We start from the raw sequence: 25,003 nt of genomic DNA on the forward strand, positions 1-25,003 counted from the left end.
GTTAGAACATAGGTTTAATTTTGAACAATCAATTCACTAATTAGAGGGGCAACCAGTTGAGAACAACTTAATTTGACAAAAATACTAGGTTGAATAAATTATGGATCAACACGATCACAAAAATTGATTGCAAGAATATGCTGCTGGTTGCACAGTTGTTCACTCCCGCCGTGACACTGCCTACAGCTGAAAATCACAAAACATAATTCAATTAGTAACCCAAAAATTAGTCAGTACACGTGCATAATTATAATGTAACAGATTGAATTACGATATATTCTACCAAATTCCGGAACATGTTCATATTTTCAAAATATATGATATATATAGGATTTTCGTTGATTTAGTTCATATAATTAAAGTTGATCATCTTCCTTACCACATTCTCTAGTATAATTAGACGAACTCGAGCAAAGACACAGTGCCCCTTCGGTCTCTGTATCAAACCCGCACGTGCCACCGGACATCGCACACCTGTTGCAACCGGAATCCGGCACGGCGAAGGTCATCTTGATCCCATAAACCCAATCCTGCGGTCCAATCCCCCTCAACTCATCCGTGTTCGTCACCGTGGTGTAATGCGTGCAGTCCAAGACGTTCATGCTCATGAACTTAACGGTGTCGTAACCTGTAAAGCAGCACGGCGGCGAAGTAGTGTTGGCAACCATGTGGAAAACCCTAAACGCGTTGCACGAGCCGTAGAGCTCGTCGCAGGAGTGGGAAGAGAAGTTGAAGCAGAGGTAACTGTAGTGGTTGAGGACAGGGGAGTCAATAGAGCAGTTGAGGAGGGCAAAGACGGTGTCGGAGGTGGGGGGGATTAGGGCTGACTGGATATCGGTCATGAGGAAGTCGTGGTGGGGCTGGAGGATGGAGCAGGTGGACATGGCGGGGTCGTAAACGACGATGGTTTTCTTGTCGTAGTTGATGGACTCGACTTTGTAGGAGCCGGAGGGGGTGAGGAAGAAGAGGTCGGTGGAGCAGTTGAGCATGCGGCGGAACTGCGGGGCGCCGCAGCCATCATCGAGGGCAAAAGGGTACTTTATGGGGATGTCGCCGCAGGAGTCGCGGCATTGGGAGAGAGTTAGGGTAGGGAGCTGTGAGAGGAGTACTACTATGAAGTTGATGATGGTGACTGGTTTTGAGAGAGACCTCATTTTTGTGTGAACAGAGTAAGGGAGTGAAGAAGAGGAAGAAGAAGCAGCAGCTAGCTGGAGGAGAAGGAAAAGGTGATGTAAGATTAGTGGGCCGGGATTTACTCCACGAATTATGCAACTGGGGACTTTTTCAGATATCGAAGAAAAATTGACGATGCCTTTTTGGAGCTTTAGACAGGCTGTGATGGGATCCACGGTTTGAAAAGGTCGTAAAAACTAAAAAGAGAGCTGCAGAAGATGAGTGTGATAGCTTTGGGATTCTGCAGCTAGGGGTTTGCGTTTATATGAGAACCGATTTTTTCTGACAAAGAAAAAGAAAAAGAAAAAAGAAGACAAGAGGACCGGGAGTTAATTTGACTATTTATGGCTTCATGTCAGATTCAAAATTTCAATAGATTTTCGGTGATTATTTTTTTATAAACCAAAGTTTTTCTTTAACAAAAGACTGAAAGAGTATCAGTTAATCCAACCTGTAACATTTGTCATCTTTGATTGGAGAGAAATTTCTTACCAATAAACTAACTAAAAGTTGATAGGATTCTTTTGCAATATTTGTTATGATCTATCTCATGTTTTGTGTATTTGATCAAAAGATATAGATGGCATCAGGTATACCTCAAAAGTTCGGGATGAAACTGTTCTACGTTAAGTGGAGGGGATTGAGTAAAAGTGGCCGGCAGGAGGGCACAGTGAGTATAGCTAGTTTGGATATTGTGGTAAAACTGTTAACGAAAATTAGCTAGTGAAACTTTATTCCAATTTGTGGTGGTTTTGGTTATCCTGGATACCCTTGAAATTGGCTTTTGTTGTTTTAAGGTTCAGTTTAGGGATAACTTCGATATTGGCTTTTGTTGTTTTAAGGTTCAGTTTAGGGATAACTTCGATAAACTGCATATGAATATCAATTGTTGTTCTAGTAGTCATGCTTCAAGTGTTGTTGTTCTAGTAGTCATGCTTCAAGTGTGGTTTATTATCAAAAAATTAAGAAAAAACGAAATGCGGTGAAGGTGGATCGAACACCTGACCTTCAGATCTTCAGTCTGACGCTCTCCCAACTGAGCTATCCCCGCAATTGACATATGAGTTGGAAAGTTAAAATTTATTAATACATCAATCTGTTAACCCTATAAAGCGTAAACTAAAAACCGTTACCCAAAACAGACAAGTTGTCTCTTTCGCTCTTGGGCCGAATTAATATAAGGAGAAGAATACCGTACAAGCTAGCCATTGTCTTAACTTGGGCTTTGATGATCTAAAGTCTAAACAACTGAAACTCATTGGGCAATATTCCAACATCAACCATATACATAGAACATAATAGAGTTTTAATTTTACACAAATAAAAGGACAAAAGGTACATATATAGGGATGATCAGATACTAGTTAACGATTACAAAGTACTACTTCATACGCTCGAGCTGGTCACCAACATGTTCATATACACATCCTAGCTACTAATTAAAATTCATACATAAGATACACAAGGATAATACGCAAGTAGGTAAGTAGATATTGCTCCATGTTCAAACATTAGTAAAGCGCAGGTACTCTTTCTTGGAAGGAAGGTCCTTGGTCTTGTAGCCCTGCGGGAACATCCTTTTGGCCTCCTCCTGCGACACACCCGGAGATATCACAACATCGTCTCCAGGCTTCCAGTTTGCCGGAGTAGCAATCTTGTGCTTCTTCGCCTTCTGCAGCGACTCCAGCACCCTCACCACCTCATCCATGTTCCGGCCAGTGGTCGCCGGATACAAAAAGCTCAACACCACCTATTACACAATCACAAAATTAATCACCTGCCTCAAAATCAATTAAGCAAAATATATAGTTAACAGAACTGAGTGGTACCTTCTTGTCAGGGCCAACAATATGCAGAGCGCGGGAAGGTAGGTTGTTGCCGGAGGAGTCTTTCTCTTCGGGATCCACCATGTTGAGTTGCTTGATGATCTCTCGCTTCGGATCGGCCATAATTGGATAGTCCACCTTGCACCCGGCCTAGACATGCATGCAATGACAAACAATTCAGATCAAAACCCAACACGAAGTCGTCAAACCACAAAGGGATACAGGAGACAAGTATTGAAACTCACACTGTAGGCTTCAATGTCCTTGATCCACTCCAGATGAGACGAGACGTCGTCGCAGGACAAACCCAGCAGCTTCACTCCTTTCTCCTTGAACACCTTAGAGTACTCGGCCATCTTCCCAAGCTCGGTGGTGCAGACCGGGGTGAAATCACCTACATCCGAAACACAATGTTAACTTATGTCATCGACCAAATCATGAATATATATATAGAAGCAGAATATCAAATTAGTTACAGATCGACCTGGGTGAGAGAAAACGATGGCCCAGCTATTGCCGATGTAGTCATGGAGCCTGATCTTTCCTATGGTGCTCTCAGCTTCGAGGTTGGGGATAGTGTCTCCAATCGTTAGCCCAGGCATCTTCACAGAGAGAAATTAAAGTAACGAAGACAAAACAGTTGTGACAGCAAAATCGAAGTGTTTTTTTTTCTGTGGTTTTCTTTGTGGTGCAGAGAGAGGGGTAGAAGGAGAGAGTTATATAAAGAGTAGTGGGCTGTTGCATGAAGAGAACGTGGCTAGGGAGTTTAAGCAGTACTGGCTTCATGTCATTGGAAATGGCTTCTTCTTCCTCCACGCGTCCCACCTAGACCATCTTCTTTCCCCTCCGTGGGTTTCTAAGTCATTTTCTTTTATTAAATACGATTAGAAGGTTGTTTTCGATAACGGGGATGTAGCTCACATGGTAGAGCGCTCGCTTTGCATGCGAGAGGTACGGGGTTCGATACCCCGCATCTCCATTTTTTTTTTCCGGTGTTTTAATTCCTCTGACTTTGTGAATACCCCAAACTGCCCCCGGTTTCGAAATCAGCAGTAAATAGTTTTTACTTTTTTACTTTTTACCCGTCGTCGGGGCAAAATGTGATTTCTTTCCCGCGCAATGACTTTGACCTTTTAGTCACACTCCCACTCTATTTTGGCAGCTCAGCGAAATTAGGGTTTTTGCTAGACAGAGAGGAACCAAAAAGCTATGGAGGTCGCAGCTCAAATCGGTCAGCTGCTAAACGCCACCGTCAGCCCCGATTCCGGCGCTGTCCATACGGCAACCGAAGCCCTCGATCGCCTCTCTCAGCTCCCCGATTTCCCTTACTATCTCCTCTCCATCTCCGCCGGTAATTTCTAATTTCTACTCCTCAATTAGGGTTAATTAGACTCATAGACCTGCTCTGGTTGTTTTATTATCAATGTGAAATGTTAGTGAATCGGTAAAATTTCTTGGAAAGATTGATGTGAGTGAGTTGGTGAATTAATTTTCAATTCCAGGAGGTGAAAATCAAGGTCAGAAAATCGCTGCGGCTACATACTTAAAAAACTTCACTAGGAAAAATGTTGAAGGGGATGTTTCGGATTCGAAGCCGAAAGTCAGTAAGGAGTTCAAGGACCAGCTCTTGCGAGCTTTGCTGCAATCCGAACCTGCGGTCGTTAAAGTTTTGGTTGAAGTGGTATGCAATTTCTCTGTGCAGTAGCTGAAATTTTGCTGCTATTAGTTGCGGTTGCGAGTTTTTGATGTGTGACATTTGTTTTAATGTTTTTTTTTTTTGTCGGGTGGCAGTTCCGGGTTATTGTTGTTGCTGAGTTTGTTAAGCAGAATTGGTGGCCTGAACTTGTTCCTGATCTGCGAGCCGCCCTTGAAAATAGTAACCTTATTAGTGGTGCAAACTCTCAATGGAACACCGTTAATGCCCTACGAGTTCTTCATGCACTTGTTAGACCTTTTCAGGTAATTGCTACTTTCAATTCAAATTGATGTGAAAAACAGTAGAGATTTACAATTACAGAATAGAATGTAGGGAAATTAAGTGGGAAATATGTACTTATATTTGGGGGAATTGGTTTAAGAAGTTATGGTCAGTAAACCTTAAATTTAGATAAGAATTTATGTGACAGGTATAAACCACAGTTTTGATGATACTTTATGATCTTTGTATGCTATAAAATCAACATTTGTTTTTTCTTTTATGTTTGTGTTTCTAATTTTGGCTGGTTTGATGACATCTACCATATAACTTAAGCCAATTTTGTACAGGGTATCATATTAGTTTTATTTTTGAAGTTTCCATTTTATCTTATAATTGCATGTGACTTGTCGGCTACATATTTTTTTTTTCCATATCTCTGAGTGGCCTCTCACGTGGTAAAGTGGCATATAAACCACACTTTTTCTGGCAGTATTTTTTGGAGGCTACAGTTTCAAAGGAGCCAGTACCGCCACAGCTAGAGCTAATTGCAAAGGATATTCTTGTGCCTTTGTTAACATTATTCCATCAAATTGTTCAAAAGGTTATTGTCTTTTGTACTTTACCCTCGTTTCCCTCACGCCCTTTCTGATCTTCTATGAGACTTTACAATGATGGATTCTATGTATCAAACAGGCATTGGGTACTCATGGTATGACAGACGTGGAAACAGAAAATTTACTTCTGATTGTCTGCAAATGCATGTATTTCACTGTAAGTAAAAGCTCTTGTTTATGACTATGGAACATGTGTACAACTTATTTTGCTGAATCTTCTTTTCATCCCCACACACCTGTTTATGTGTTTATTATTTTGATTTTGTTTATTATTATGGTTGTACTTTTTAGTTTTTGACATATCGTTATGTTGATAGGTGAGGTCGCATATGCCATCTGCTTTAGTGCCTCTTCTACCTTCGTTTTGTCATGATCTAATTCGCATTCTTGATTCTTTGAGTTTTGACTGCGTGATAACTCCAGACAATGGGTACCAGATGAGGTTAAAGACTGGAAAAAGAAGTCTGCGCATTTTCTGTTGTCTCATTACTCGACACCGGAAGTATTCTGATAAGTAATAAAACAGTGATGTATTTCTCTTGTACTAAAGGGATTGTTGTGGTTAGTATTCATGTTTTGTACTCTTTTACATTTTTAGGTTGATGCCAGACATTGTAAAATGTGCTCTGAACGTAGTCAAATACAGCAAGAATATCAGCGTAAGTTTTTTATTGAAATTTGTTAATCATCACGTTTGATCTTGATGTTTAGTTTGATTACATCTCATTCTGAAGAAAAATGTTTCTCTGGACTTTAATATCCATGAAACCTGTTGTTTTGCTTGTCATGTTACAACTTGAAATGTAATGTTCTGTGTGCAGAAGCTTGACTTTTTATCGGAGAGGATTATTTCATTGTCTTTTGACGTGATATCACATGTTCTTGAAACAGGGCCCGTAAGTTTCTTGCTCCTGGATGCTTTAACTCTCCCATGGAATATAAGAGAACCAAAAGTCTATGAAATTTTGTATAAATTTCTGAACTACATGTTCTTTCTTTAAATGAACTCACTTTCATTTGTATTCAGGGATGGAGATTAGTTTCGCCACATTTTTCATATCTCTTGGATTCTGCAATCTTTCCAGCATTGGTAATGAATGAAAAGGTAAGTTTTCAGGACAGTTATATATGTGTGTGTGTCTGAAATCAGCTTGAAAGTGCTTAAAGTAAAAGTTCTTCTAATCCCCATTTATTCTGGCAATAAATTCAAGTAGGATATCTCAGAGTGGGAAGAAGATGCAGAGGAGTACATACGAAAGAATCTTCCATCTGACCTTGTAAGGGAAGCTTATAGTTTTAACGATCTTCTATGCAATTCATTCACCATTTCGACCGATTATATACTTTGTTTTTGAACAGGAAGAAATTTCTGGCTGGAGGGAGGATCTATTTACAGCCAGAAAAAGTGCTATAAATTTACTCGGTGTTATTTCAGTGTCAAAGGTTACTCCTGCTTGCTCCTTGATGAATATATATGGGCATATATTTTGAACAGCATGTTGTTAAGGTCGTCTTTAAATGTCTACAGGGACCTCAAATGGGAACTTCTACTAATGCCTCATCAGCTTCATTCAAACGCAAAAAGGGTGAAAAGAAGAAGCGAAACAATCAAACTTGTTCAATTGGAGAACTATTGGTGCTTCCATTTCTGTCAAAGTTTCCAATTCCTTCTGATTATGCTAATCCATCCCAAACTAGAATTATGAATGAGTGAGACACATCCTTACATATGAATTGTTGATATTGGAATTATATGTCATCTATACTTAAAAATTTGTTATTTTCAAGTTATTATTTTCTTCTGTTGGTATTTTTCTTTTTCATTTCTGTTTAATCTTTGTTATAGTATGTCTCTTTTAGAAAAAATTCAGTTCCTCTTTGTCATCACCATTTTCTGTTTTGTATGTTACACACTTATCTCATGACACTTTAAATTTATTTTTGATTATTTTATTATGATCTTGACAGCTATTTTGGTGCTTTGATGGCATATGCTGGCTTGCTAGATGTAAGGATTTCTCCTCCTGTTACTTCATAAATTTGTAACTTGAGGTATTAAAAGAGTCTGCATTGAAGATTTGTAGTCGTTTTATTGCTATACAGTTTCTAAGAGAGCGGGAACCTACACATTCAGCAACTCTGGTTCGATCTCGGCTGCTACCATTGTATAATTTATCAGTGGGCCCACCGTTGGTTGCTGCTGCAAACTGGGTGCTGGGAGAACTGGCATCCTGTCTACCTGAAGTGAGACCGTTTCCTTGCCATCTGCTTTGCTTATGCTTTATTTAAATCAGAAGTCGATCTATGCACTTTTTTTCGTCAAACCATCATGAACATTTATGCATCAAATATTCCAATATACTTCCCTGGAAAACCTTATTCTAGTTGTGATAGCCCACTTTCTGATTCTGTCTCATTTTCAGGACATGAGTGCAGATGTGTATTCCTCGTTGCTAAAGGCATTGGCTATGCCCGATAGCAGTGATACTTCTTGTTATCCAGTGCGGGTATCTGCTGCTGCAGCCATTGTAGTGCTTCTTGATGTGAGTCACAAAAACAATCCTGTCCTTGTGGGTTAAACAACAGCATTATGGCTTTAACTGATCTTATATTCTATCTTCAGAATGACTACCCACCACCTGAGTGGCTTCCTCTCCTTCAAGTTGTGATTGGTAGAATTGGCCGTAACGAGGAAGAAAACTCTATTTTATTTCAGCTTCTTAGTTCTGTGGTGGAGGCGGGAAATGAAAATGTTGCAGTCCATATCCCATATATCATTTCATCATTGGTTGTGGAAATCTCAAAATGCATGCCCCCTGGTCTGGAGCCATGGCCTCAAGTATGTGTCGATCCATATTAGTCTGTTGCATGGTAGTTTGTTTATTGTATTGATTAATGTGTTAACCAACTAGTGATTGATGCACCTGATGGTTAAAAGGAGAGTGAAACAGTTGCTATAAAATACAGAATCACATAAATATTGAATTACACTGTGCTTGATCAATTTGACCCAAGATAGTATAGGTTGTCCATCAGATCAGTACTGCTTTGTTTGGATTTTTCCTCTTTGCATTCATGCTTGCCATATTATGCAAGTTGGAATGTAAAAAAAATTTGCCTGATTCTGACTGTGCTTTTGGAATGTTTTTAGGGTTTAGAATTTTTTTCTTTCTTTAGATCGTGCTTGCTGTTATGCAACTAGTTTGCCTGGTTCTTTCCGGGCATAGAGTTGATTTTTTTTTCTTACATTCATGCTTCCCGTTTTATATAATAGTCACTACATTTCTGTTGATTGATTCTGTTGTTGCATGCGTTCAAATGTTGATCCCTAAGTTATCATCATTTTTTTTGTAAAGTAATAACCTGCACCAATTTCAACTATCAGTATAATACTGATGAAGTGATACCTTATGTCAGATGGTTGAGAATGGCTTTGCAGCATTAGCAGTGATGGCTCAAATTTGGGAAAATGATATGTCTGAAGAACTGGAAGAGAAGGAATCCAGCCAAAACTTTCTATCAGGTCAAGCTACTATCGGCAGAGCTTTCTCTGATCTCTTGCAACAGGCTTGGCTCGCACCAATGCATATATCGGTTAGTTTAGGACTTCTGCTATTAGATAATAGGTTGACAAAACTCCATTTTCTTGCTTATTCCGCCGTTCAGTCAGTCATACTTTAATCAGTTTTGTGATAGGCATCTGGGTTTCAAATTGTTACATTTGTTGATTTCTGTTTCTTGACCAGGATCAGGAAGATAATGCTTTACCCCCTCCATCTTGCTTAGATTCTGCATCAACGCTACTTCGATCCATCATGCTATCTGTTACTGGAAGTAATGTAATTCTAGAGCTTAAAGTACCAGAGCTATTATTAGTTTGGGCTGATCTGATTGCGGACTGGCATGCTTGGGAAGAATCAGAGGACATGTCAGTCTTTGAGTGCATTAAAGAAGTTGTCAGTCTACACAGTAAGTATGGGCTGAAGAATTTTATTGTAGGACAGATGCCATCTCCTCCAGCTCCACCTGTTCCCAAGCATTCTGTAATAGAAGGTATTGGTACTTTTATAAGCGAGGCCACTTTACAATATCCATCTGCAACATGGAGGGCTTGCTCGTGTATCCATTTGCTGCTACATGTCCCAAGTTACTCATCTGAGACAGAAAGCGTGAAGCAGTCATTAGCAGCAGCATTTTGTCAGGCAACATTTTCTCGTTTCAGAGAAGTTAAAAGCAAGCCTGGATCTCTGTGGAAGCCTTTGTTGCTTGCTATATCATCGTGCTATTTATGTTCTCCTGAAGTTGTAGAGAGTACATTGGAGAAGGATGGAGATGGAGGCTTCGAAACCTGGTTAGCTGCCCTCGGATTGGTTTCCACCAACTCTTTCAAACCTGGGCTATCAAGAGAGTCAGACATAAAGTTGATTGGTGAGTATTTTGGTAGCTGAATCTTTAGGGGAAGATTTCCTTGTGTTAGGTTCTTGGGTTCTCCTATGATTAGAGTTTACCACTCAATAGTGTTATTTGTGATAATTTGTATCCACTAAAGTTAACAATTAAATAGCTGATGATTTAATGACTTGGGATAACATCTCTAATTGTTCTCAATAATTCTCAGCGGTGGCACTGGCTAAAGTGGTTGAACGACTACTGATACTCGGAAAGTCTGGTGCTCTGTTACGAGAATGCTTTACTTCTCTGATGGAAGCATCTGCCCGATTTAATGAAGTTGAGGAAGATAATGATGAAGATGCAGAAGAAGATATGGATGATGAAGACGACGATGGTGAAATAGAAGACGATGATGAGGACGAGGTAAAATTTTATTACACTCTTTTCATTAGTTCCTGAAATGTTTTCTACATACCGTACTGCCTTTCAATAGCAGGAGCTGATATGCTGCAACATAACTTACCATTTGGGTGCTAATTTATGTCTCTCTTCATAAACTTTAACATCCATAATCTGAGCGTATGCCGTACGCCAATACCATTGCTGCTGGGCTTTAAACATTTGAGTTGCTCTGTCAGATATTGGAAAAGTTAACGGTCTTATGCATATTTAGGATTCGGAGGATGATGAACATGAAGAAACTGAAGAAGAGTTCCTGAATCGATATGCTGAAGCAGCTCTTGCCTTGGAAAATGGTTCAGTTATTGAAGAGGGGGATATCGAAGATGAAGACCAGGAAATGGATTTTGAGAGAGGTGCAGATTTTTCGTTGATGAAATGACTGACTGATTACCTTCTAGATGCAATCTGTTGCTGGAATTTTGATTTGTGTGCTTTTCTCATGCTGGTTTTACAGGCTGCCTAGAGGAAATTAATCTGCAAGAAGTTGTGACGTTACTTGTGCAGAAGTATCATCCCATTGTCATAGAAAGACAGGAGGCATATCCACCAGAGCTCATTTCAAGATTTGTAGAGTGTTTCCCGCAGTGTAAGATTTTCTTCCAGCATTATTCGAAGTGTTGAGTTCTGCAGACCCTCTATGTTGCAATTTTTTCTTTTCTTTTTACCATAGTTTGATTTCAAGAAATTTTGTGAGACCATTTTGTTACAGAAAGTGAAGAGAAGAAAGTTGTGGTAATAAGCATAAATGACTGTAAATCAAACCGGCAATCTCATTTTTTTGGTACATGAGAGTTTAGTCCTAGAAATGCCATCGATATCATCCATCACAAATTTATAGACAAATGGAGGAATGGAAGGACATATGCAAAGCCCCAACTCGTGATCAGTACTTCTCTTTTGGCTAGACCTTCAGCCACCATATTCCTCACGATAAATATGCAGAATGAATGAGAACTCAGAAGGGGTAAAGGATAACCCCGGAATTAGAGAGGCAGGATGGAGATCAATGTCAGAGCCTATAGATTCAAGAGGATAGCTGAATCAGTTTCCACTGCCAATGTTCCTCGTAAAGCCATAATGCCAAATTCCTCTGGCACCAATTAAAGCCATTATGGGTTCGAGAACCATCCAACTTTAATTGGAATTGGCCAACACAAGGTTTTTCCTAGCACACCATCTCAGTTCTACTGACAGAAATAGCCTTTAGAATTTAATCAATATATGTGACATCAACTCCATTATTCTCTAATGTACTGAAGAATAACGGTGGCAGTATTATGTGACCATCATCAAAGTATACTTGTTACGCCATTTCCAAACAAACCAACAGGTGTAAAACGAGACCAATCCAATCCCAAAAACTTGCAATTTCTTTGCCATCCAATTATCCCAGTCAAAGTTTAATAGTCCTACTGTCCTAGTAATGGTAGCAGCCATTCCAAATGGCATGTATCCCTGAACAAATGAATCATAAGACTCAGGTTGCCAGGGCAATGTTTACACTTTGGATTCATAGTAAGGTGCCTATAAACTCGGTGTACATTAGTCAAAAGTCTCCATCTAACAAGGAGCCAAGTGAAGATTTTCAATTTAGGATGAATAAGCTCCAGATACCTTTTCCAGCTTCCATGCACCACACATAGGTTGACCATCACAGACAGTGCTATTGTAGACACTTCTCACAGTAAATCTGCCATCAGGGGATAAAGTAAGGAAGTCCTTTTCTCGACTGGCTATTCTATGGATATCGCTGAAGAAATAGAACTAAAAATTTAAATGCCACCTTTTCGCCTTCTAGGGTGCTTGCTCAAAATGTAAAATAACAAATGCATATGCCAACTACACAGAATTTCAATCTACATTCATTTACACACATGCAGGAAGTTCATAAATCAGCATACAATTCATCCACAATTAAAGTATAACGAACTAATCAAGTTTGTGCTTCAAACAGGAGGCTTCTTTCTGTTTGTTTAATTTTGTTGGGGGATTTTATTTTTCACTTTTGTATAGATATGCATTTGAGGGTAAAGCTCACTACGTCCCCCCCACTAGATGTACATTTTTTTTTTAATTAATAAATAATGCGTTATTTCTTCTTTTATTAACAAAAGAAAATGGATGCCAAACTAGACGAAGCTTTACCAACCTGATAAAAATTAGAAAACTTATTAGCAAGCCTCCATTCTTTCAATTTGAGAACAAAGATGCTTAATTTTGCTAGAACAGTGTGTACAAGAATGGAATGCAAAAACAAGGAACAGAACATCCACACACATAAAGTCCCTCCTACATAGTTAAAAGAGTAACTACCACCAAGTAATGTTACATGTTCTTGTGAAAACTGTACCTTGATGTCATTGAGATGCCTATAAACTTCTTGCAAAACTGTACCTTGGACAAATTCTTTTTGTTCCATTCCAACAATCAAGACATCAAGTTCACCATCTAAAGCCCAAAATATACTTACCAGTACTGCAACTATTTGACAGACTCGAATTCAATTGTACAAAATACTCATAGATACATGTCCGTCTCAATACACATTCCACTTAATCAATACAGAAAAATACTTTCCCAATTTCAGAAGATTGAACAAGAATCAAATAGTGGAACACAAGGATTTGAACCTTGATCTTCTCGAAATCTTGCAAGTTGCAAGCCCGAGAGCTCTACCATATTTGAGCTACATTCCATTAACCTAACCTAATTAACTACCTAGTAATTACATCCTACAAACCTAATCATAGCATTACACAATTGGTAATATTTTCCACCAAGCAAATAGCATTCAACCACACATTTCTTAATATATACAAACCTAAACCTAATAAACTCGGTGCACATTAATCATAGCACTAGTCGTTAGATATAAGACAGAACCAAAGTTCAACCGAGCTCGAAAACATAGCATCATCATGCCCCAAACAAACCAACTCCAAAGCATAAAACCACCACCAGAGAAGAGAGTAAACAAGGTATCCAACGTGGAGACAACTTGGAGAAGAGGAATGCAGCTCAATACAGATAATGCAGCGCAAACACCAACTACTATAAAAGCAGACGACCCTCTTGTTGCGAACACTAGAGGTCAACACCAAGCCAATTTTTGAATAATGAGACAACATAAAATGATCTTCATTTCAGAGTTCCTCATATGACACTTGACGAGGCACAGAGAAGAACATAAATGATCTTCATTCAACAAACAACTGTTTTATACTCGAGAACTATATATCAACCAGCACTTTTAACAACAAGAAGACATCACCCAAGCAGACATCAACCAGAAGAGCAGAAACTACTGAATTATCTGTCTGCAGATGAACAACTTCTGCCAGCCAGTTTCAACACTGAAACCTGATATCATCACACTACCACACAACCAACTCCAAAGGCAGCAAAAACAATACTACTGGCAAAAATTACAGGTAGCAATGACCAGTAGAATAGGTGAAAAACCCTTCGAATACAATGCAGCAAATACCATTAGACATCACAGCCAAATTGTTGTAGCAATCAATAATATGAGAACATAGGAATCAAATTGACCCCCGGACCACAAATCTGCCCGTCTTACCAACAGACCAACCAAAATCAAAACCCACACTTGGAAAGAAATCTTCTCTACCAAACCTGAACATAGACAACACTATCACCATCAGTTGGGAGGTCAGATTACTGTTGGTATGATAAAAAATTAGGGCAAAGAAGCAACTAAACCCCTACAGCAGACCCCATACAAATTTTAATAAGCAGTCTTTACTTCATTAAACAATTCAGAATCATAAGATACTCTTTCAAGGGAAATCTGCAAAAGACAATTTTAACATTCAGAAGTCAAGATACTGTACACAAGTCACATAAAAACAAAATCATCAAACCAGCATAAGAACAAGAACAATCAATGAATACAAATGAACATAGAGGCAAGGATCCATGATGATGCCAAACCTATTTAGTGATTATCTTTTCGCGAAATCACACAGCATCTGTTGATAAAAATCCCAAACACAGCTGAACCACCCAAACTCCAGCTCACCATGCCAATGGACCAGGGAAAGAACAAACATAAGTGCAGCAATGAAGTGGCCACAGAATAAAGCAGAAACACATGAGTGAACCCGATGTTTAGACACCAGTGATAGAGCAGTCTAAATCCTCCTACACTAATAACCAAAAGAAGTGATAAACCAGAAAACAGCTTCCCCTATTGAGTTCAATAATACAACCTGGAAACTTCAAAAATTTAATCATACCTAACAACAGAAACAAGTGACAAGGAAGCATAAGCAACCACTATGAGATGAAGACAAGTAATACCAACCCTTATTCAGCATTGAGGAAATCGTACCCCCTCTGAAGAAATACAGCAGCATCTGTAGTTAAAAAAGCAACCCAAGTGAAAGTCACCGAAAGATAACAAAATGATAAATTAATGGCCAAAACTGATAAAGAAGTTGCTTGCTAAGCCTAATACGCCTAATACACAACAACATGTGCATGAGCCAAGGAAGAATTCAGAAACACCTTTTGTTCCAAAACTGCAGTGAGGATAATAAACCAATGAAACCTCGGAAGAAAAATCTGTAGCCACCACCGACGCAGCCATAATCCTCCTGAAGGACACCAATAACAACCACAATCCATTCTAAATCTAGCAGGTAGTGGAAACAAGAAAAACATTCTAAACCTAGCAAGTAGTAAATGACACCAAAAACCAAACAACTGTATCACAGAAGCGCTCACTATACAAACATCAACAGTCTCTCCAAATACCAGCCAAACCCCAAGAACACAACCGATGAGAATAATGCAATGATATCTAGAGATGCATATCTTTGTAAAAACTCCAAGCAAAATACTCAAACCTGCTACAGGAATAGGCTGTCCAAGAATCCTGAATAGAAAGCAGTAGCAAGTCCAACACCACAACCCACCAAATTCAAGGTTTGATACTTGGATAGAAATTTGTCAAAAATGCAGAGACCTTCTCAATAAATATTCTAATTAGAAACCTGAGAAGAACCAAATATTGATTGAATTATTGAAAGTACACAGAAACCCAATATTGGAAAATCTAAATCTTAAGACAAGAAGCATCAAACCCCCTCTTTAAGAGATGCATAGTGCTGTGACAACTGACAACCTCCTCCTCAAAACCGAGTTCCCATACTTTGTGAATGATTCAGAGCTCCACATTCATAACAAACCAACAAACCCCCTCATGCAGATATCCAAAATCCTCTGGCCATCAAATACTGTCCACAAACACCATCCATGATTCACATATTCACATCAAGTCTATACTAGATTGAAAATTTTAAGAATTTGTTGGAAAAGAACTCTTGCTTTACAATCAGTTGACCACCAAAACAAACAGAACTGAAGCAAAAATTTCTCCTGCAGGCCAAATCTAAAAACACCAAGAAAGACCGTAACCACAATGCTGGGCCTGAAAACAAGTAGTGAAAATTTTTTTTTGAAAGGAATGAGTTGACCCTTGAAAGCAAAGAAATAATCCTGCGTGTATAAGACATTGCCCACCATCACACAGCAGCCAAATCCTAAAGCAAGAACAATTAGAGAAAATATCAACATCTCATTTGTAGATTAGAAAAACCAAAAAGAAATTAACAAATGAATAAATCAACTCCCTGCAACCATAGACCAAAAAACACACAACCACTTGCATCCGCAGCCACCAACCACACCAATTCCAAACCCTAAAACACATCAGTAATATCATAACTATCTCTATCTAATTAACCGAACAGGCAATTGAAAACCAACAAAGACTTGGTCCAAGACAAGAAACATCAAACCCTTATTTCTGAAGAGATACGTACTCCCTTCACAACCTGAAATAGACACAGCAATATTCAATCATTCCACTTCAGGGGTCCATTCTACATTGAAACATTTTCAAAAACTAAATTGTAAGCCAAGAAGCATCACACATTCACACCCCTCCTTCAGAAATCCATACTCCATGATCAATAAGTTCCAATCATGGGAATCAAAATTTTCAGAACTTGGTTTAGACAGCATGAGCGAAGTTGTACACAAAGAAAATCATGCCCCACAATCAAAACACAACAGAAGCTGACACATATTTCGATCAACTCCACCAAAAACGACAATATTTTGAAAATGACAAGATTTTGAGAAACAACAAAGTAATGTGATCAGAATTGAACTCTTGACAAAGTCAAGTTGATTGCCTAGAACAAATGAAACCAAAGCACAGAGTTGTACTCCTGCCCCGCTATTAGCACTTAAGGGTAACACTAATATCCATCACCCATCATTTGGAAGTTCAGTATCTGTTGAAAGACTAAAGGTTACTCAATTGAAATTTTATGAAATTAAACTCGAGCCAAGAAGCATCAAACACCTTCCTGAAGAAGTACCTTCAACCATGGCAGCTCCTCTCACAACCCTGAAAGGCACATGCAGACCAACACTCCAAATGTGATTGCTGAATGACTTGCTAATCCATAAAAAGAAAACTTGCAAACACTAAATTGTAACCCAAGAATCATCAAACCTTTTCCTACATGAATGATCCTAGTCCTAGCAATAAAACCACCATGATTTATGACATACAATATGTGGGGTGAAACTAGTGGATGTCAGTGTGCCAAACCATTTTAACCTCAATCCCTATGATCTGAAAGTTGGATCCTTGAGCCAAATAGAAGCATAAAGCCGAAAAGAAAAAAAAATCCACAATCACAAAAGGTTTGAGAAAGTACAAGCCAGAAACCCGGAAAGCAGAAGTGCAGATTCTCCGACTGTGTGAAACCAAACCCTGATACACTAACATGAGCCAAATAAAGTATTCAGTAAAAAGGTCTATTGCGTAGGAATGAGATGAGTGCTGAAAATCGACAACTCGTCATTGTATGAAAAATCCTCCTATACTGGTTAACAAGAAAAAAAAAAAAAGACTTTTAAGAGAATTTTAACAGTAAAATACGAGTTGATCGCCCAAACCAAATAAAGCCAAAAAACACTATTCAACTCCTGCCCAGTACTTCCAGCCATCCGAAATACACCCATGAAAAAATAATGAGGTTTTGGAAGAGAAAGAAGATAACAAAAAGGATTTAATCCCTGATACAAATCAATAAACGTAGCATGAGTGCAAAAAGAATTCAAGCAAAATTTTATTTTAAAAAGGTAGAGTTTGTTAAAAAGGAACAGGTTTGACCGATGAAACCAACTGACGAACCCCAAATCCTGCTTGTATTGCAAACACTGCAGCCGAAACTCCAAAATTCTCCTAATTAAAGAACACCAATAACAACTCATCTAAACCAGAGCAGACACCTGAAAGAAAAAAAAAATGATTGATTGCCAAAACCAAATACAGCTGAATCACATAATTTAACTCTGCCCAGCACTTGCACCTACCAATACCAGCCAAATCCTTAAATCAAAACAGGGTTTAGATATAATGGGAATTGGGAGTTGATTGAATGAAATAGATTTGATTTAGGAAACCAAAGGAAGCTCAAGCACACGAAGCACCACAGCTGCTTGCTAGCCATCACCAGCACAATACCCGCACACCTAAAACAGAGCAAGGAAAAACTTTTGACACACTAGGATTTAAAACATGCCCAAAACCAAAGTTTCAAAAAATATAGCGAAGGAGTGAGTTGATCACTGCCAAACCAAGGTATTTAACAAATATTTAGAAGGTTGATCCCTGAAAACTGATCAAGCCTGAGAACAAAATCTCCTAGCCACCACCACCACCACCACCGAGCCGTATCCTAAACCAATAGGAACACAATCCATCCATAACTCAGATCTTAGGAGGCAGATAAAGAAGTTGATAGTTTCAAAGGAAGGTAAAAATAGCAGATTTAATCTGAGTGAACCGATAAAAGCCGAAGCTCTGGCCATTGCTATATGTACGGACTGCAACCTTCACCGGCCAAATCCTAAAATCACATCAATGAAACTACAATTTCTGGGAAGGAATAAAGAAATTAAAGACACAATAATTCGATCTCTGCAAACCAATAAACCGATTTACAAAGCCGTTTGCTTATATAGACCGCGTCAGCCATCACCACCAAACCAGTCCAGTCCTATATCACACCAACAAAAACCAGAATCGTTCTCCATCAAAATCAAATCATCCAACCCCAAAAACAATGAATCATGAAAGATTTTTAAGAGATGAAACAAATTAGCCAAGGAACAGAATGAGTTAACCGCCAAAACCAATCATCCGTGTGTGTAACATCTGCAGCCATCTCCAAATTAAGCCAAACCCTAAGATCACAGCAGCAACAAAAACCACAAAACCATAACCATTCTCCATCAAAACCGAGAAATCCAACCACAAAACAACAAATAAGGAAAGATTTTAAGAGGAGTAACATATTAGCAAGGGGATGACTGGATGAATTGGCTTTTATTAGCACACCAGCTAAGCGAAAATCCAATTTCAATATCTAATAACGGCAAGTGTAGCGTTGTAATTCTATAAATATTATTACACGTCCTCTTCAATCCTGAAAATACACCACCCCTATATATCATCCATGAAGTTCAGAATGTTGAAAGACTTCAGAATTTCTAAGTAAAGATTCTGTAATTAACATATTTAGCCAAGAAGAATCAAACCCCCTCATGAAGAAGTGCATTTCCTTAATTTTACAACCTCCTCTAAACCCTGCACATGCAGAACATAATTCCATCATATCATTGTTGAACTAAACGGTAAGCCAAGAACGAACTCCCTCATGCATGAATCCCTACTCCTAGCAATAAAACCATATCCATATACAGAATACAATAATGTGGACCAAAACAGAGTGCTGTCAGTACCCAACCGTTTTAACGTTACTCAGTATGATTTCAGAATTGGAGAATCCTTTACAAATTCAGCATCTGTAAATAAAAACCAAACACTATTTTATGAAAGATAAAGGAAAAACAAGAATCAACAAACATTTTGAAAAAGAAATAAAAGATTTGAAGGAAAGAACAAATCGCAGAAACCAGGGAACTCCTGCTTGGTAAGCCAATCCCTGATACACATCAATAAATGTAGCATGAGCGCTGCGAAAAGAACAGAAGGAAAAAATATTATTTTAAAAAGATAGAAAGTTAATTAAGGAACCGATGACACCAACTGAAAAACCCCAAATCCTGCTTGTAGCCTTGTATAGCCATTGCAAATACTGCCGCCAAAACTCCAAAATTCTCCTCATTAAAGAACACCAATAACAACTCAATCTAAACCAGAGCAGACAGGTGAAGAAAAAATTAGGGAAAAAAAAGTAGAAATTTTGAAAGAAATAACAGTCGATCGCCAAACCAAATACAGCCGATTGAACATATTTTTACTCTGCCCAGTGCTTGCACCTACCAATATAGCAGACAAATCCTAAAATCAAAATCAAGATAAGGTTTGGGAAAAAATGGAAGATAATTGAATGGAATAAATTGATTCTGGAAACCAAAGAGAGTCGAGAGTTGGCCTGTGCCGCAGACTTCGTTCCATAGCTTTTAGCAGAGTGGGAAGCCCTGGGGAGTGAAATGAATTAAGTAGCACACGAAGCACCACAGCTGTTGATCGAACATTTTGATAAAGATAAAAGATTTGAAGGAACAAACAAATCGCAGAAACCAGGGAACTCCTGCTGATACAAATCAATAAAAGTAGCACGAGTGCAAAAAGAATTCAAGCAAAATTTTATTATAAAAAAGGTAGAAAGTTTATTAAAAAGGAACAGGTTTGACCGATGAAACCAACTGATAAACCCCAAATCCTGCTTGTATTGCAAACACTGCAGCCGAAACTCCAAAATTCTCCTAATTAAAGAACACCAATAACAACTCAATCTAAACAAGTGCAGACACCTGAAGACAAAAAAAAGAAAAAAAAAAAGAGAGAGATTTGAAAAAAAGAATGATTGATTGCCAAACCAAATACAGCCGAATCACATAATTTAACTCTGCCCAGCACTTGCACCTACCAATACCAGCCAAATCCTTGAGTCAAAATCAAAATAGGGTTTAGAAAAGAATGGGAATTGGGAGATGATTGAATGAAATAGATTGATTTAGGAAACCAAAGGAAGCTCAAGCACACGAACCACCACAGCTGCTTGCTAGTCATCACGAGCACAATACCAGCACACCTAAAACAGAGCAAGGAAAAACTTTGATACACTTAGATTTAAAACATGCCCAAAACCAAAGTTCCAAAAAATATTGCGAAGGAATGAGTTGATCACTGCCAAACCAAGGTATTTAACAAATATTTAGAAGGTTGATCCCTGAAAACCGATTAAGCCTGAGAACAAAATCTTCTAGCCACCACCACCACCACCACCGAGCCGTATCCTAAACCAATAGGAACACAATCCATCCATAACTCAGATCTTAGGAGGCAGATAAAGAAGTTAATAGTTTCAAAGGAAGGTAAAAATAGCAAAATTAATCCGAGTAAACCGATAGAAGCCGCAGCTCTGGCCATTGCTATATGTACGGACTGCAACCTTCATCGGCCAAATCCTAAAATCACATCAATAAAACTACGATTTCTGGGAAGGAATCGACACAATAATTCGATCTCTGCAAACCAATAAACCGATTTACAAAGCCGTTTGCTTATATAGACCGCGTCAGCCATCACCACCAAACCAGTCCAGTCCTAAATCACACCAACAAAAACCAGAATCGATCTCCATAAAAATCGAATCATCCAACTCCAAAAACAATGAATCATGAAAGATTGTTAAGAGATGAAAAAAATTAGTCAAGGAACGGAACGAGTTAACCGCCAAAACCAATCATCCGTGTCTAACATCTGCAGCCATCTCCAAATTAAGCCAAACCCTAAGATCACAGCAGCAACAAAAACCACAAAACCATAACCGTTCTCCATCAAAACCGAAATCCAACCACAAAACAACAAATAAGGAAAGATTTTAAGAGGAGTAACATATTAGCAAAGGGATGAGTCGGCTTTTATTAGAACACCAACAAAGCGAAAATCCAATTTCAATATCTAATAACAGCAAGTGTAGCGTTGTAATTCTATAAATATTAATAGACGTCCTCTTCAATCCTGAAAATACACATCACCCCTATGTATCATCCATGAAGTTCAGAATGTTGAAAGACTTCAGAATTTCTCAAGTAAAGATTCTGTAATTAACATATTTAGCCAAGAAGAATCAAACCCCCTCATGAAGTGCATTTCCTTAATTTTACAACCTCCTCTAACAACCCTGCACATGCAGAACATAATTCCATCATATCATTGTTGAACTAAACGGTAAGCCAAGAACTCCTTCATGCATGAATCCCTACTCCTAGCAATAAAACCATATCCACATACAGAATACAATAATGCGGACCAAAACAGAGTGCTATCAGTACCCAACCGTTTTAACGTCACTCGTATGATTTCAGAATTGGAGAATCCTTTACAAATTCAGCATCTGTAAATAAAAACCAAACACTATTTATGAAAGATAAAGAAAAAAAAAGAATCAACAAACATTTTGAAAAAAAAAAAATTTGAAAGAAAAGATTTGAAGGAAAGAACAAATCGCAGAAACCAGGGAACTCCTGCTTGGTAAGCCAATCCCTGATACACATCAATAAATGTAGCATGAGCGCGAAAAGAACCGAAGGAAAAAAGTTTATTTTAAAAAGATAGAAAGTTAATTAAGAAGGAACCGATGAAACCAACTGAAAAACCCCAAATCCTGCTTGTATAGCCATTGCAAATACCGCCGCCAAAACTCCAAAATTTTCCTAATTAAAGAACACAAATAAAAACTCGATCTAAACCAGAGCAGACAGGTGAAGAAAAAATTAGGGGAAAAAAAAGTTGAGATTTTGAAAGAAATAACAGTCGATCGGCAAACCAAATACAGCCGAATGAACATATTTTTACTCTGTCCAGTACTTGCACCTACCAATACAGCAGACAAATCCTAAAATTAAAATCAAGATAAGGTTTGGGAAAAAAATGAAAGATAATTGAATGGAATAAATTGATTCTGGAAACCAAAGAGAGTCGAAGCACCGCAGCTGCTAGCCCGCACACCCTAAAACAGAGCAAGAAAAAACTTGATCCACTTAGATCTAAAACGTGCCAAAACCCAGGTTTCAACAAATATTGAAAAGAATGTGTTATAGAGTTGATCACTGCCAAAACCAAGGTATCAAATCAAGAAGGAATGAGTTGATCACTGAAACCGAATAGAACAAGAAACCTCCTAGCCGCCGCCACCGAGCCGTATCCTATACCAATAGGAACAAAATCCATCCATAACTCAGTCGAAGGAGGCAGCCAAAATCACATAATAGTATTAAATAGTATAAAAGGAAGGTGAAGAGATCAGATATAATCCGTGTAAGCCGAAGCTCTGCCCATGGCTATATGTACGGACTGCAGCCTTCACGGGCCAAATCCTAGTAACACATCAACAAAACCACGATGCATCACAAATCCATATCGAGTCAAGGTTTTTCTGAGAAGTTATAAAGATTTTTAACGAAACAGTAATTCCATCTCTGCAAACCAATTAAACCGATTTACAAAACCGTTTGCTTATATTATATAGTCCTTGGCATGCATCCACCGCCTTCAAACCAGTCCAGTCCTAAATCACATGCACCAACAAAAAAACCACAATCGATCGATCTCCATCAAAATCAAATCATCCAACCCCAAAAACAACGAATCATGAAAGATTGTTAATAGAAGAAACAAGGAACGAGTTAACCGCCGAAACAAATAAACCGCGGCTCTATAATCTCCAGATTAAGCCAAATCCTATTAGCACAGTAGCAAAGAGATTTTGATATCTACAAAACCAAACGAAGAAGAAAGAAGCTCTGAACCTGGACGCCTTGCCTTGTAATCTAGCGCGGGATGAAGGATGCGAGGTGCCTATGGGTATGGGGGTTATTTATAATGAGTCGGGGACGATTTGAAGGGCTAGGATTAATCGGTGGTGGGACAAATGGACGGTAGAATTTAAAGTCAATAACGGTTGGCGATGAGCTGGCGACGCGGTATTTCTGAGGCGGTTTGTGATGCCTTCAACCCAACGCAACCTTTTCTTTTCCTTTTCCTTTCCTCAACCGACTTTTATTGTCGGTTGATGACCCCCAAAGAAAAAACAACAATGATGCCAGGAATCGTATTGGAACTTTGGCTTTAAAATTAGGTTTAAAAAAAACTTATAATTTTCTTGATTGGAAGTTGCATTAGTTTGGTTTCTCATCCAACTGGATATCTTTAAATATGGATTGTATTGCCTCTGTATATTATTCAATTATTTTTAATGGAGGACCACGTACAAGTAAAGCTTTAAACCTGCAAGAGGTTTAAGATTGGGATCACCCTTTTTCCTCATATTTCTATTTTTTGCTGGAGCCTTAATTTGATTAGGAATCTGAACAACCTTGCTACTAAAGCTAAGATGTAAGAACCAAATTGGTCTCCTAAGCTTCCCTTGTAGTTTAAGATCAAATCATGTGTTTGCATACGATTGCTTAATTTTTACTTAATAAGGAAAGCTCAACATTAACCAAAGTCGCTTGACTTAAAAGATTGATGTTTTGGATAGTAGAAAAGATGAAAACTAGCTTTCTCTAAGTGTAAGGAAGTACAGCTTTAACGTAAATTATCAGCAATGAAATGTTTTGCAGTCCTTGTAAGATATATACGTATCATTCGATGTGTCTAGAAATCTGAAGACTTGTCGGCCCTGCCTTGAAAGACGCTTCACCTTAGAAGAGATGACTTTGGCGAATGGTGGAGCTTCGAATGAACAGAAACACACAAAATTAAATACACAGTTATTTACAAAAGTTATCGATCTTAACGTGGAACTATTTAGTTTACAAAATAAAACAGCCTTATTTATATGTATGCGAACACTGACCTGGCGTTGGGAAGTTAGAGTCGGCTACTAGTTGGAGCACACGATTCCTAAGGGTACTTAATGATTCCACGTTGAAGATATACTTGTATTCGGTATTCTACACTCATTGAGATAGATCTCCATCCCTCAAAGAACAATCCTTAATTCCTTCAAGCATTCCAAAGAAGGTTTAGGTAATATACAGTGTACCACTAGATAGTATCAGTCAGTCACACCTCTTCTACCATCTCAGAATTCCTAGCTACCACGAAATAGTGTCGGTTGTCATGCCAATCATCCAAGTGAGCTTGAGTTTCAAAGCGTAGTAGTGTTTCACAGTTAGGGTATTTGGTTCTTCTTTACTAGCCTTAGAATGTTCCGAGCATATAATATAGAATTTGCGGGTATATTCCTGCACGCCCTCCATTATTGTTGTAGGTCGAAATTAATTGATCAAGTGGAAGTTACTCTTCTACCACCTTGCGAGTGGAGATATCTTAGGGTCCACTTGCCCATGACTAGATTTTCCAAGTTTGAGGAAGTGTCAATGAACTAAGCTCAATGGGATCCTCCCGCGGTGGTGCCTCGTATTGTTTAGGATATTCCTCATAAGACGACATTTGCAATTTGAAATGAATAACAAGCATTCAATAACAACATTTTTAAGAGACAGTAAGACACATCATTCGTTGTGGCTAA

At 38.5% G+C, this 25,003-nt stretch overlaps 3 protein-coding genes, 1 long non-coding RNA gene and 2 other non-coding genes across 9 annotated transcripts; 2 read left to right on the forward strand and 4 right to left on the reverse strand.

Moving 5' to 3' along the window:
• Positions 1-13: 13 nt before the first annotated feature.
• LOC133712518 (uncharacterized) lies at positions 14-1,267 on the reverse strand. Its single transcript, XM_062138622.1, has 2 exons — positions 380-1,267; positions 14-186 (listed from the first exon to the last, which is right to left on the reverse strand). The coding sequence occupies exons 1-2, from the start codon at positions 1,152-1,154 to the stop codon at positions 68-70; spliced, it is 894 nt and encodes a 297-aa protein (XP_061994606.1). The 5' UTR covers positions 1,155-1,267; the 3' UTR covers positions 14-67.
• Positions 1,268-2,151: 884 nt separating this feature from the next.
• On the reverse strand, positions 2,152-2,224 carry TRNAF-GAA (transfer RNA phenylalanine (anticodon GAA)). The gene has a single exon. It is a non-coding gene; the product is annotated as a tRNA-Phe (tRNA).
• Positions 2,225-2,449: 225 nt separating this feature from the next.
• On the reverse strand, positions 2,450-3,694 carry LOC133713103 (1-Cys peroxiredoxin). The gene is made up of 4 exons (XM_062139225.1): positions 3,484-3,694; positions 3,245-3,393; positions 3,003-3,149; positions 2,450-2,923 (listed from the first exon to the last, which is right to left on the reverse strand). Exons 1-4 carry the CDS (start codon positions 3,599-3,601, stop codon positions 2,678-2,680), a joined length of 660 nt encoding a protein of 219 aa, XP_061995209.1. The 5' UTR covers positions 3,602-3,694; the 3' UTR covers positions 2,450-2,677.
• A 211-nt stretch (positions 3,695-3,905) lies between these two features.
• Positions 3,906-3,978, forward strand: TRNAA-UGC (transfer RNA alanine (anticodon UGC)). The gene has a single exon. It is a non-coding gene; the product is annotated as a tRNA-Ala (tRNA).
• Positions 3,979-4,148: 170 nt separating this feature from the next.
• On the forward strand, positions 4,149-15,860 carry LOC133710296 (importin beta-like SAD2 homolog). 2 transcript variants are annotated; one of them, XM_062136335.1, is made up of 21 exons: positions 4,149-4,350; positions 4,502-4,680; positions 4,791-4,958; positions 5,408-5,518; positions 5,611-5,688; positions 5,849-6,045; positions 6,130-6,190; positions 6,353-6,427; positions 6,559-6,636; positions 6,746-6,808; positions 6,891-6,974; positions 7,060-7,241; positions 7,500-7,539; positions 7,635-7,775; positions 7,955-8,074; positions 8,155-8,370; positions 8,949-9,125; positions 9,278-9,959; positions 10,150-10,346; positions 10,597-10,738; positions 10,840-15,860. In XM_062136335.1, the coding sequence occupies exons 1-21, from the start codon at positions 4,209-4,211 to the stop codon at positions 11,004-11,006; spliced, it is 3,300 nt and encodes a 1,099-aa protein (XP_061992319.1). In that variant the 5' UTR covers positions 4,149-4,208; the 3' UTR covers positions 11,007-15,860. The 2 variants fall into 2 exon arrangements, with proteins under 2 accessions (XP_061992319.1, XP_061992320.1); XM_062136336.1 differs by having other exon boundaries at positions 9,284-9,959.
• Positions 13,082-23,304, reverse strand: LOC133710297 (uncharacterized). 3 transcript variants are annotated; one of them, XR_009846593.1, is made up of 2 exons: positions 14,713-23,304; positions 13,082-14,021 (listed from the first exon to the last, which is right to left on the reverse strand). It is a non-coding gene; the product is annotated as an uncharacterized LOC133710297 (long non-coding RNA). The 3 variants fall into 3 exon arrangements; XR_009846592.1 differs by having other exon boundaries at positions 14,340-23,304; XR_009846591.1 differs by having other exon boundaries at positions 13,082-14,196; positions 14,340-23,304.
• Between the last annotated feature and the right edge of the window lie 1,699 nt (positions 23,305-25,003).

The sequence above is a fragment of the Rosa rugosa genome, chromosome 5, assembly GCF_958449725.1.
Source record: "Rosa rugosa chromosome 5, drRosRugo1.1, whole genome shotgun sequence".
NCBI classification, from domain to species: domain Eukaryota; kingdom Viridiplantae; phylum Streptophyta; class Magnoliopsida; order Rosales; family Rosaceae; genus Rosa; species Rosa rugosa.